The sequence below is a fragment of the Eretmochelys imbricata genome, chromosome 7 (genome assembly GCF_965152235.1).
Source record: "Eretmochelys imbricata isolate rEreImb1 chromosome 7, rEreImb1.hap1, whole genome shotgun sequence".
Classification (NCBI taxonomy): Eukaryota; Metazoa; Chordata; order Testudines; family Cheloniidae; genus Eretmochelys; species Eretmochelys imbricata.
The window spans coordinates 42,048-55,476 of NC_135578.1; the positions used below are offsets into that span (position 1 = coordinate 42,048).

At 42.7% G+C, this 13,429-nt stretch overlaps 1 protein-coding gene across 2 annotated transcripts in view; it reads left to right on the top strand.

The window, feature by feature from the left end:
• The window catches only part of CCDC51 (coiled-coil domain containing 51), a 33,931-nt gene that overhangs the window by 7,930 nt on the left and 12,572 nt on the right, over positions 1-13,429 (top strand). For both annotated transcript variants that reach the window (XM_077821779.1, XM_077821778.1), the window contains exons 2-3: positions 3,355-3,701; positions 6,698-6,862. In XM_077821779.1, coding sequence (XP_077677905.1) covers positions 3,393-3,701; positions 6,698-6,862 — 474 coding nt within the window. In that variant the 5' untranslated portion in view covers positions 3,355-3,392. The remainder of the gene's footprint in view (positions 1-3,354; positions 3,702-6,697; positions 6,863-13,429) is intronic.

Sequence of the window (13,429 nt, forward strand, 5' to 3'; positions counted from 1 at the left end):
AGAGGTTCGGAGGGTGTTTTGTAGGTTGGTTACAAAGTCCAAAATGTTAGTTCCTGGAGAAGATGTAAACCCCTCCCATAGCTGCTTCACCAACTGTAATGGCCCCTTAACCTGGCGGCCATATATAAGTTCAAATGGGGAAAACCCTAAACTGGGATGTGGTACAGCTCTGTAGGCAAAGAGCAACTGCTGCAACACTAGGTCCCAATCATTGGAGTGCTCATTTACGTATCCCCAAAGTTCCATTAAATTTTTCCCCCAGGCCATTTATTTAATGATGGTAAGGGGTGGCAACCAAGTGGTTCACCCCATGAGCTTCCCAAAGGGTTTCCATAGTTCCTGCCAGGAAATTAGTTCCTGCATCTGTAAGGATGTTGGAGGGCCAACCTACCCTGGCAAAAATGTCCATTAGTGCCTGGCACACACTTTTATCCCTGGTGTTGCTTAGAGCTACTGCTTCCAGCCATCAGGTGGCAAAATCCATGCAAATCAGTATGTACTGCTTTCTTCTGGGTGTCTTTGTCAGAAAAAGACCCAGAATATCCACAGCTACTTGCTGAAATGGAACCTCAATTATGGGGGTGGCTGGAGAGGGGCTTTCACCTGGTCTTGGGGTTTTCCCATTCGTTGGCACACCTCACAAAACTGGACATAGGTCGAAACATCCTTGCCCATTCCCTCCCAGTGGAACGACTTTCCCAAATGGTCTTTGGTTCTGTTCACCCCAGCTTGGCCACTAGGATGATCGTGGGCTAAGCTTAATAGCTTTACCCGGTACTTAGTTGGAACTACCAATTGTCTCTGAGGATGCCAGTCTTCCTGGTGTCCACCAGAAAGCGTTTCCTTATATAAAAGTCCTCTTTCTACAACAAACCTGGATCGATTAAAAGAGCTGAGAGGCGGTGGGTTGCTCTGTGCCGCCGTCCAAGCTCTCTGGAGGCTTTCATCTGCTTTCTGTTTGGTCTGGAACTGTTCCCTTGATGCTGGAGACACCAGTTCCTCATTGGATTGTGGACCTGGGCTTGGTCCCTCTGGAAGCAATGCAGGTGATGGGGCTGTTTCCGTTGACTGTGAACTGCTGTCCACTGGTGCACTATGTTGGGGTTCAGGCTTTGGCTGAGCCTCTTGTGTAGGGTTATCTGCTGCTGCCAGTGCAGGTTCGGTGGGGTCTTCTGGTGTTGGGGTTGCAAGTACTGGATTCAGTGCTGGCAATGGTTCTGGTGCTGGTTGTTCTGCTGGTTCCGGTTCTCGGACTGGCTCTGTCTGGGTCTCTGTGACTGGATCCACTGCTGCTGTTGCAGACGTTGGCATGGGGTCCGGTTCCATCACCTCTGACTGGGTCCTGGTAGAAGTTTCTGAAACAGAGCTAGGTGTGACAGCTTGCTTAGCCTGGCTGCGGGTGACAATTCCCACCCTCTTGGCTAGCTTCACGTGATTGGCCAAGTCTTCCCCCAACAGCATGCGGATGGGATAATCATCATAGACTGCAAAAGTCCACATTCCTGACCAGCCCTTATACTGGACCGGCAACCTGGCTGTAGGCAAGTCAAAAGAGTTTGACTTGAAGGGTTGAATCGTCACTTGGACATCTGGGCCGATTAAACTGGGGTCCACTAAGGAAGCATGGATAGCCGACACTTGTGCTCTGGTGTCCCTCCATGCTGTGACCTCCCCTCCATGAATTTTTGTTTATTGCCCGTGACCTGTCCGTGACTTTTACTAAAAATAACCATGACAAAATCTTAGCCTTAGTTATAGTGAACAGGTGATCAACTTTCTACAAGCTGTCAACACTTAGCAAGGTGTCTTCTACATTCATTGAACTCACTACCTGCAGTGGTTATGTGGCATCAAAATGCAGTGGTTATGTTGCATCACAATACAGTGGATGGACAGGCGAGCACTTCCCTCCAGTTTAGTCAATCCCCCGCAGCCAGCCTTCTGTTTTCACTTAAGCTGGATAACACAGAGCTCAGCCTACTTGAGCAATGAAACTTGTGACCCTCCAATTAGTGTTTGCACTGGTGTGAGAAAATATATTTGAAAAAAATCTTAACTCTAAGTTAATGTAACGAGATGTGTTTGTGCAGCAGTTTATCAGCAGTCCCATGCAAAAAGCTTGTATTAATTTCCATGGGTTTAAAAAAAAAAAAAGCTTAACCAGGAGGCAGTCCTGTGGTGGATAGAAGTGCTGCTGATGAGACTGTTTTATCCTTAAGCAGCTCTACATGACTGCTTCTCCGTTGTAGGATAAAATCTGACCAAAATAAAAGTGCAGCTTCTGGTGGAGAAGGTTTTATCTATACGCACCCAGCCTCATCAATTAGCTAATAAGACCCCCTAAATCCTATTTAACTACCTGTGTGCACCAGATCTACTTGGGACCCAACTTGCTACCAAGTTTTCTATAGAGAGTCAATGTTTTTGTAAGATTTCTGTCAACAATGAAAGCTAAAATGGCTATGGATAAATTTCAGGCAAAGTCCAATTTAAAAGATTTCCAATTAAAAACTGTAAAGTGTAGCCAAACAAAAATTCAAAAGGCATAGAAGTTAACACTGAAATTTCACACTGATAGGGCATCTGCTTTTGGAGGGAGTGGGGGAACAATATATACACCTTTCTAGCCTGTTTCAGAAAGCAACCCCTTCTGTGGAGCCACTACGAGCTAATTTGATGATCTTGGTGGTTCATGTTTAGATTTTAGTTTTCCAGGTACTCACAGGTGGAGAAATTATGTTGAAAACTAAATTTGGCACTCCCACTGTTTTACCTCTGTCCCTTGTGTATTTGTCTTTCCCCACTCCAGTATTTAATTTGTCTTGGGGGAAGGTGTCTTTGTTTCCCCCTTCATTGATTTTTTTTTTTGTCTTTCCCTTTTTTTCCTCTGCTTCCCCCCACCTCCTCCCAGGATCAGTAGCAGGAATAGAATAGTGCTAAGCTCAAGTGTGGAAATGTATAATAAACAGATCCATAGGTAAATTGCTTCTGTGCTTGAGTGCTATACTTCTTTGTGGCAGTTTATATTGCTACCAGTTCTGCAAAAGTCCACTACTCAAGGTCCTTTGAGTGAATTAATAATCAGGAGGCATCATGGGAATACTTATGAGTAGCAGGAAGGCAAGAATATATGGCAGAACTGCCATACATAAACATTTTGATGAAAACCATGGAAAGTATCCTAGTGCAGCCTAAGTAAGTAATGGTTGTGGAGCCATCATTAGTGTTAATGTCTTAATTTTTAACAAGCACGTATGTCTCTTTTTACAGCCTTATGTACATTAGATTTAAGAGGTATGTATTTATTTTTTCCTTTTCATTTTATGACTCTTCTTTGCTTCTTTATCCTTGCAGTGGTTTTAATCAGTGATTGGATTCAAGATTTAGATCTCATGAGGTGTAATGCTACCATATCCTCAGTACGGTATGGCATGCAATATCGCCATTCGTTTATACTGAGGAGCCAAAGAATGAGTTTACATGTAGTGAGGACTTACTGCTCACCAGGACCTAAGAGGCCTGAGACTAAGCCAGCAATGGAAATGGCCATGGTACTTTGTCATCGGATGATGGAAGTAGGGAAAGTTTTGGGAAGAAACTCCCTCAAAAGAATCTCTACAACGGTCAAAAGTTGGTGGGATAGATATGAAGAGTTTGTTGGTCTTAATGAAGTTCGAGATGCTCAAGGAAAAGTGACAGAGGTAATCCTTTGCATCGTTAACATACGGAGACAACGTGGAAGGCTAGTGATGAGTTGTCTTGTTAAAACATAAGTTCTAGCTTTGAAATAGAAAGGAAAACTGTGACACTTCTCTAGGGCACCCAGGGTTGGGAGGCTTCTCACCAACACCTGCCTTTAGCACAAGGAAGTCTTGTCTATGCTTGCTGTGGTTCAGTTCCCCAACATCACCAGCCTGTGGTTACACAAACACTGCTCTGCGGGCCCTGCTGTTTCTTTACAGGTTAATGATAGGTACATTCCAACCCCCGAGACTTCCACGTATCCCTCTGGAGTGCCCAGCCTCCATTCCACTGGTTGCTCCCAGAATTAACAGATCCACTACTTCCAGAAGAATAGTACACACCAATTTACTAGTTTCACCTCAGGATCACCACTCTGCTCAACACACAGCCCTTAAACACATTTTTAATGAACACAAGAAGTTTATTTCACACTGAACAGAGATTCAAGTAATAAGTTGATGGAGGTATTGGAAATAAAGGTTTACATATAAAATAAAATCATAACAGTCATTCTAGAACCTACTAATGCTCACCAGCCTTTTTCAGCCAGATAGGTTGTGATCCCACTCTGCCATGCTCTCAACTTGTCCCCTCAATAAAAGATTCAGAGTGTAGCTCTGTGCCTATAGGTACTGTTATAATAGTTCAAAAATCCATTGTCTTCACTTATAAACAGGACTTTTCCTCCTGCTGGTTTATTTCGTCCGTAAATTCCCTCTCAGAATGTAAATGGACTCCCATTGTGAATCATATAATACTCAATTTCCATGTAATCAGACATACAGATAAATATCTCTTGCCTGAAGAAACCTGTATTCTCACCTTCTGGTGACCAGACCAAAGACATAGACCTTAAGAGCATAGTTTTCAGTATATACATGTAACTCCTTACATGTTATCAGCACTTTCACAATTATTATGAAGACGAGTGTGACACAGGCTTTCAGTAAAGACCTCACATGACACTCTTTGAAGAACTAGTATGTAAATAACAGATCTAGGCGATCCGTGTGAGCTAGGACTCACGCGATTAACTCCAAAAATTAATTGCAATTAAAAAAGTTAATCACCATTTTAATCGCACTGTTAAACAATAGAATACCAATTGAAATTTATTAAATATTTGGGATGGTTTTCTACATTTTCAAATATATTTATTTCAGTTACAACACAGAATACAAAGTGTACAGTGCTCACTTTATATTTATTTTTGATTACAAATATTTGTGCTGTAAAAATGATAAAAGAAATAGTATTTTTCAATTCACCTCATACAAGAACCATAGTGCAATCTCTTTATCGGGAAAGTGCAACTTACAAATGTAGATTTGTTTGTTTTTTTGTTTTTGAGTGCAGTTATGTAACAAACAATGTAAAACTCTAGAGCCTACAGGTCCATTCAGTCCTACTTCTTGTGCAGCCAATTGCTAATAGAAACAAGTTTGTTTACATTTATGGGAGATAATGGTGCCAGCTTCTTATTGACAATGTCACCTGAAAGTGAGAACAGATGTTTGCATGATGCTTTTGTAACCGGCATTGCAAGGTATTTATGTGCCAGATATGCTAAACATTCGAATGGCCCTTCATGCTTTGGCTACCATTCCAGAGGACATGCTTCCATGCTGATAACTTTTGTTAAAAAAATAATGCGTTAATTAAATTTGTGACTGTACTCCTTTGGGGAAAATTATATGTCTCCTGCCTTTGTTTTACCCACGTTCTACCATAAATTTCATGTTATAGCAATCTCGGATGATGACCCAGCATGTTGTTTGTTTTAAGAACACTTTCACTACAGATTTGGCAAAACGCAAAGAAGGTGCCAATGCGAGATTTTTAAAGCTAGCTACAGCACTCAACACAAGATTTAAGAATCTGAAGTGCCTTCAAAAATCTGAGAGGGAAGGGGTTTCGTGCATACTTTCAGAAGTCTTAAAAGAGCAACACTGTGATGCAGAAACTACAGAACCTGATCCACCAAAAGAGAAAATCAACCTTCTGCTGGCGGCATCTGACTCAGATGATGAAAATGAACGTGCGTCGGTCTGCACTGCTTTGGATTGTTATAGAGCAGTACCCATCATCAGCATTGATGAATGTCCTCTGGAATGGTGATTAAAGCATGAAGGGACATATGAATCTTTAGCACATCTGGCATGTAAATATCTTGCAACACTGGCTACAAGAGTGCCGTGCAAATGCCTGTTCTCACTTTCAGGTGACATTGTGAACAAGAAGCGGGCAACATTATCTCCTGCAAATGTAAACAAACTTGTTTGTCTGAGCGATTGGCTGAACAAGAAGTAGGACTGAGTGGCCTTTGTTTTATTTTTGAATGCAGTTATTTTTTGTACATAATTCTACATTTGTAAGTTCAACTTTCATGATAAAGAGATTGCACTATAGTACTTGTATTAAGTGAATTGGAAAATACTATTTCTTTTGTTTTTACAGTGCAAATAATAAAAAATAAACAAAAAGTGAGCACTGTACACTTTGTATTCTGTGTTGTAATTGAAATCAATATATTGGAAAATGTGGAAAACATCCAAAAATATTTATATAAATAATATTCTATTAACGGTGCAATTAATCACACAATTAATTTTTTTAATCACTTGACAGCCCTACTGTAAACCTTATACATCCCTGTGTCCTCTGCTAATTGACACTGAGATCCGTGGGTCACAGAGACTGCAGATATAGTACTCAGTTCGCCAGTACAAAGGAGATTCCTTCACTGAACTTTTTAAAAGGAGCAGCTGTATATCTTCTTTTCTGGAAATGAACTGAGGAATGAATTAATATTATGAATGTGTTCAGGCCTAGTAGCTTGTCTTCTGGACTTGTTAAATGAGAAATCTCCCTTCTCCAAATTCACATCCATGAAGTCAGCAATTTAGACCTACTCAGTGATAAACGGGAACCTGCTTACATTCCCTCTTTTCAGGCTGAAAAAGTGTTTATGGTAGCTCGAGGAATTGTACGAGAAGCTCGTGAGAGCGTAGAAGCCCAGCAAATCAAACTGAAGGAAGTTCGTGATCGTTTGGATCGAGTATCCCGGGAAGACACCCAGTACTTGGAACTAGCTACCCTGGAACACAGATTGCTGCAGGTAAGGGATATGCCAAGAGTTGGTGCTTGGGGACAGTGTGTCCCTTGTTTTTACCTCTACTGATCATTATTGCAAATACCCAATCCTATTTCCAAAATTGAAACCTAAATTAATCTCTAGTGCCATTGACTTGGAATGAATTTGGTACACTACACATTAGAGAGATGGCTCATATAGGTTAGGGTTGGAATATGCTAGTAAAGCTGTGGAAGAAAACCCAAGATTAAGTGAACAAAGAGAATAAATTGTCTGCCTAAGAAGGCAGGGGTAGTTGGGACAGTGTTCCCTGTAAAGCTGGAGTTCAGTAAGAAAGTCTAGAATTGAATACAGTTGTAAAGGCAGAACTTAGTTCATGAGCAGCTAATCTGTTTGACAGGACTGGCTCTAGGTGAAATATCTGCATGGCCCATGTATCTTCCTCCCCACTTACGATGTTGTCCATTCCCACCTGGTGTCTGATTGCAGAACTCCTTAACCTTATTAAAGACTGTGCAGACTCAAAAACAAGTTTCAGAGTAGCAGTCGTGTTAGTCTATATCCACAAAAAGAAAAGGAGTACTTGTGGCACCTTAGCGACTAACAAATTTATTTGAGCATAAGCTTTCGTGAGCTACACTCTCAGGTGCCACAAGTACTCCTTTTCTTTTTTTCAAAAACAAGTGGCACTTCTACTTGGACCAGAATGCCACTAGGTGGAGCTGACACGCAGCTTTCCAAGCAATGATGTGAGGAGGACTTCCACTACTCCTGGCACCAGAGTTCGATAGGACAAGAGAAAGAATTAAGGATCGCACTCTAGCTGATGGGTCAGGTCAGTGTGTTATGAGACCCCTGGAAGAACAGGGCCTCATGTGACTGCATACGTGACATAGGGATAAAGCTGTCACCACTGTCTAGGTCAAGGCTAAGATATAGTTTGTTGTTATCTCCGTTGTACAAATGGTGTAGTAGAGGCTCTGAGAGAGTGACTCACAGAGGGTTTCACAGGAACTTGATATCAAAACCAGCCTCGTGATTTCCAAGTTTGTGTCTCATCCATTAAGACTAAAGTGCCTGCTGAGTAAGTATTTTAACTTCTAAATCCCTATTTCCTGCATGTATGCCATGTGGCATCATACTGGATGCTGCTGTGGTATTGACCCTATCCTTCTCACTGTACACATTTTCGTCCTCAGTGAATGCATGCACACACACACAGTCTTAATGGTCTGACAGTTAATCATCTTTTATGTTGAGATTAATAGTTTACTACTTACCTCCTTAATCAACAAATTAGTGCTAGTAAATTGAATAGTAAATTTGAATTTAGCAAGAGGGCTGGGGTGGGATAGACAGTTAAGGCAAGATCTGTGAAGTAGCTAAATTCTATGCTGCACTCAGCCTAGACTGAATACAGCAGAGAAGAGACTCTGTTAAGGAGCTGATTATAGCTTCCTGATTCTTGCCGTGTCCCTGGTGCAAGTTAGAGCAGTTTACATGCCACTCTAGTTTGTGCTAGCTGGCAGTGGTCCCTAAGTGACACTCTCCAGCTGAGCGTAGCTGGAGCATAGTGTACATTAGCCACATCCTCTGCATGTCCGCAATAGGACCCGCTCCCCCCCATAACAGGCTACAGGGAATGGTGATTATGAGCTAGCTGTGTCGTCTTTTTCTCTTCTGGGGACTCCCCCATGGTGTTGGTATCCTCAGCAGGGAAATTAGAGGAAGATTCCATCCCTTTTGCACACAGCAGGGCAGATAATCTGGCTCATTGTTTGTAACATACTGTATAACTGCAAAGTAATAAAACTGGTCTGAAACTTTCACCTTTTGAGTTAGAATACTCTGTTTTGTTTTCTCCTGAAAGTGATGTATGTATGTTTTTGTTTTTGATTTGTTCTGTTTGATGTTTTTGGTTTTTTATTTAAAGGGGAAAATTCCTTTTGGATTACAGTAAAAATTCTAGTGACTTTTTTTTTTTTTTTTTTTTTTGGGAGTGAGTTGAGAAGGCAGGGTCCGATATAGCAGCCAGGTAGAGCCCAGTTGTGCAGACAACTTCCTGTGCCTCTCTTTGGTCAGGGCTTCCTATTTAAACCCAATCAGAGGTTCTGGTGTTCCTCCAATCAGGACCCAGATCTAGCTTCAGGTTTCATCATCTCTTCGGTCAATCAGTTAGTAGTGACCTGCTGGGTGGGAGCGGGGAGCTGACAGTCAACTGGGAACCCAGCAGACCCAGGTTCAAGACCCAGGGGGTCACGACAGTATCCTCTCCCCTAGGGGTATCCTGGTGGGGTGCTGAACCGCGTTTCTCTGTGGTTTTTGTGGAACACCTTGAATAGAGGCATGAATGTTTTCTGCCAGTTCCTATGTATGCACCTTTGGGCCATACCCTTCCCAGTTGAATAGATACCAGAATTTGTCCCACTTAAACTTGGAATCAAGGACCTCTTCAGTGATATACTTTCATGGCCTTGCGTGCATACCAGTGGAGGAGATGGTTGCTCCCACTGAGGGAAGGGGTTTTCTGCATATGTTTTAGCATTGAAACATGGAAAAGCAGATGGATCCTGAGGGTTGAGGCAGGTGGAGCTCAAAAGTGACTGGGTTGATCTGTCATCAGATTCGATAGGGACCCAGGAACTAGTTTGCAGGAAAGTCTGTCTGTACAAAGATGTTTTGTTGAGAGCTGTACCTGATCCCCTACTGAATAAGGGAGTCTTGGTTGACTGTGCTGGTCTGCATGCCTTTTATAATCCAGTTGTGCTTTTTCAAGATGGCCTTTCAGTCTCTCCTGAGTCTGATTGATCTGTTGAATCTAATCTGATGCTGCTGGATAGGAGGAGGATACAGGTAACTTTGTGTGGAACTTGTAGTTTGCAAAGAAAGGGCTCTGACCTGTGGAAGCTTTTTCTGCTTATGGTAATAGTGAGGACCAGTCATCCCAATGATAGTTGGTGTAGCATCATAGATACTATTCCAAGATTTGGTTTACTTTCTGTGTTTGACCATTGATCTGAGGATGTTATGCAGAGCAGAGGCGTGGACCCCCAAAATTTGCAGTCCCTCCCACCAGAACCAAAAGATGAATTGCATCCCTCAATCAGATTTGGGAGACCATGGATATGGACAAACATGGGTTATCCATAGAATCATAGCATATCGGGTTGGAAGGGACCTCAGGAGGTCATCTAGTCCAACCCCCTGCTCAAAGCAGGACCAATCCCCAATTAAATCATCCCAGCCAGGGCTTTGTTAAGCCTGACCTTAATAACTTCTAAGGAAGGAGATTCTACCACCTCCCTAGGTAACGCATTCCAGCGTTTCACCACCCTCCTAGTGAAAAAGTTTTTCCTAATATCCAACCTAAACCTCCCCCACTGCAACTTGAGACCATTACTCCTTGTCCTGTCCTCTTCTACCACTGAGAATAGTCTAGAACCATCCTCTCTGGAACCACCTCTCAGGTAGTTGAAAGCAGCTATCAAATCCCCCCTCATTCTTCTCTTCTGCAGACTAAACAATCCCAGTTCCCTCAGCCTCTCCTCATAAGTCATGTGTTCCAGACCCCTAATCATTTTTGTTGCCCTTCGCTGGACTCTCTCCAATTTATCCACATCCTTCTTGTAGTGTGGGGCCCAAAACTGGACACTACTCCAGATGAGGCCTCACCAATGTCGAATAGAGGGGAACGATCACGTCCCTCAATCTGCTCGCTATGCCCCTACTTATACATCCCAAAATGCCATTGGCCTTCTTGGCAACAAGGGCACACTGCTGACTCATATCCAGCTTCTCGTCCACTGTCACCCCTAGGTCCTTTTCCGCAGAACTGCTGCCTAGCCATTCGGTCCCTAGTCTGTAGCTGTGCATTGGGTTCTTCCATCCTAAGTGCAGGACCCTGCACTTATCCTTATTGAACCTCATCAGATTTCTTTTGGCCCAATCCTCTAATTTGTCTAGGTCCCTCTGTATCCTATCCCTACCCTCCAGCGTATCTACCACTCCTCCTAGTTTAGTATCGTCCTCAAATTTTCTGAGAGTGCAATCCACACCATCCTCCAGATCATTTATGAAGATATTGAACAAAACCGGCCCCAGGACCGACCCCTGGGGCACTCCACTTGACACCGGCTGCCAACTAGACATGGAGCCATTGATCACTACCCGTTGAGCCCGACAATCTAGCCAACTTTCTACCCACCTTATAGTGCATTCATCCAACCCACACTTCTTTAACTTGCTGACAAGAATACTGTAGGAGACCGTGTCAAAAGCTTTGCTAAAGTCAAGAAACAATACATCCACTGCTTTCCCTTCATCTGCAGAACCAGTAATCTCATCATAGAAGGCGATTAGATTAGTCAGGCATGACCTTCCCTTGGTGAATCCATGCTGACTGTTCCTGATCACTTTCCTCTCATGTAAGTGCTTCAGGATTGATTCTTTGAGGACCTGCTCCATGATTTTTCCGGGGGCTGAGGTGAGGCTGACTGGCCTGTAGTTCCCAGGATCCTCCTTCTTCCCTTTTTTAAAGATGGGCACTACATTAGCCTTTTTCCAGTCATCTGGGACTTCCCCTGTTCGTCACGAGTTTTCAAAGATAATGGCCAATGGCTCTGCAATCACAGCTGCCAATTCCTTTAGCACTCTCGGATGCAACTCGTCCGGCCCCATGGACTTGTGCACGTCCAGCTTTTCTAAATAGTCCCTAACCACCTCTTTCTCCAGAGAGGGCTGGCCATCTACTCCCCATGTTGTGATGCTCAGCGCAGCAGTCTGGGAGCTGACCTTGTTCGTGAAGACAGAGGCAAAAAAAGCATTGAGTACATTAGCTTTGGACATGTTGGGTTTCAGAGAGGAAACAGCAACATGTGAAGCTGGAGGCCCTTATGTGAAAACACTCTAGTGGGTGTAGAGTTTCCAACAGTATGCATGAAAGGGACTGTAAGATTATGGAATGACACAGGAGAAAAAACACTTATAGTCAGCCAAGTCTCTGCCTCAAGGGTTAGTGCTTGTAACAACCTTCTCTTCGCCCCCCTCCCCCAGCAAAAAACTTAAAATAATGTAATATAATCGGAATGTTAACAATACAGTTCCCCAGGTAAGAGGTTCAGCAAAGTCTTTCTAGCCCTGGGGGTGGAACTCTCCGTTTTTGAAGGTTTTCTCTTGCCTCTGCCTCCCAGGCAAGCCATATTTATAGTCCTCCCTTCTCAGCACCTATGTAAAGAGAAGGGAAAGTTGTGTGGAAGTTAACTTCAGATTTACTGATAATATCTTTGCACCCCATTACACAGATGTATAAATCTGAATAATACTAAAGCCACAGAGTTGCTTTATCTGTGTAAAGAGTAGTATTTATTTATTTTTGTAGGCTATGCTTGTCCATGTAATGCTTGTCTATGCTTGTGCTGTTGGAGGTCAATTGCCATATGTAAAAGTATCTGTATCACTTGGGCTGGAAATATGTCAGGGCAATTTAAAGACAAAGTTTTCTCTCTCTCTTTTCCTATCTGCTGGCATGTAGATGGACTCTGCTCAATCTACTTTTCTCTCTTGTCCTCCTCTCTGCCCTGGTTGCTGGGAAGGGGTCTTTCTACCCTCTTTTACACTGTCTTGGCTGCTGGGACGTGGGATTATTGGGGTGGGGGATGGAGAAGGAGACAAAGGGAGTATCAAGGAGATATGAATCGCAAAGCATAGTGCATAAAAGAAGAAATATAAGAAAACAGAAGTATAGCTGTGCAGATTCTTAAAGGCCAACACAAAGAATGTGAATTGATGTGGTAAAACATAGAGCATCAATGAAGTATCTTGACAGGGGAAGATATTGTTGGAGGCTTTCCACTCTTTCTTCCATTTCCCTCCATCCTCTGACAAGGAAAGTGGGTATCTCTATAGCTTTCTCCTTGTTCATATGTAACCTAGCTCTACTTCTCCATCTCTTTATGTGGTGGGGGAATTACAACCCTAAGAGCATCCCAGTGCCAAAGGGGAAGGAACTCACTGGTATCAGGTAAGGAGTGACCAATTCAATGTACCCCAACTCACTGTACTTATAATATGTATCTAAAAGTTGTCATGTAAAATATATCACTGGAAAATTAATAACTCATTCATTAATATTCTTGTATGGTGCATGCACAGGGATGTACAAACAATTATAAATATGTGCTAGAATTATATTCTTAAAATGTGTTTGGCGAGCAATGCATAAGCACAGGCTCCCTTAGACAAAGGAAATATGTATTTGCTTCTCTGTCCAGCCCAGTCATCAGGCAGAGACAATGAAGGTCTAATTACAAATTTGGTAAACAAAGATATCAAGCTAACAGGTGGGGAAGGAGACAGCATGGCATCTAAACCGCAGCGAGAGAAAGTAGCTTGGACTGAGTTTTACTTTTAAAAGAATACATTGCAAAGGTTTACTGGTCTGTAAAGACATGGGGGCTGAACCCTAAGTGAAAGGCAATTGAATCAACTGCTTGTATACAATATTACTGTATTATAAAAGTGTATCAAGTAAGGTCTTTTCTGGAACCTAATGACACACTGGTGATTGATGTTGTGAATTGTCTGCATTAACAC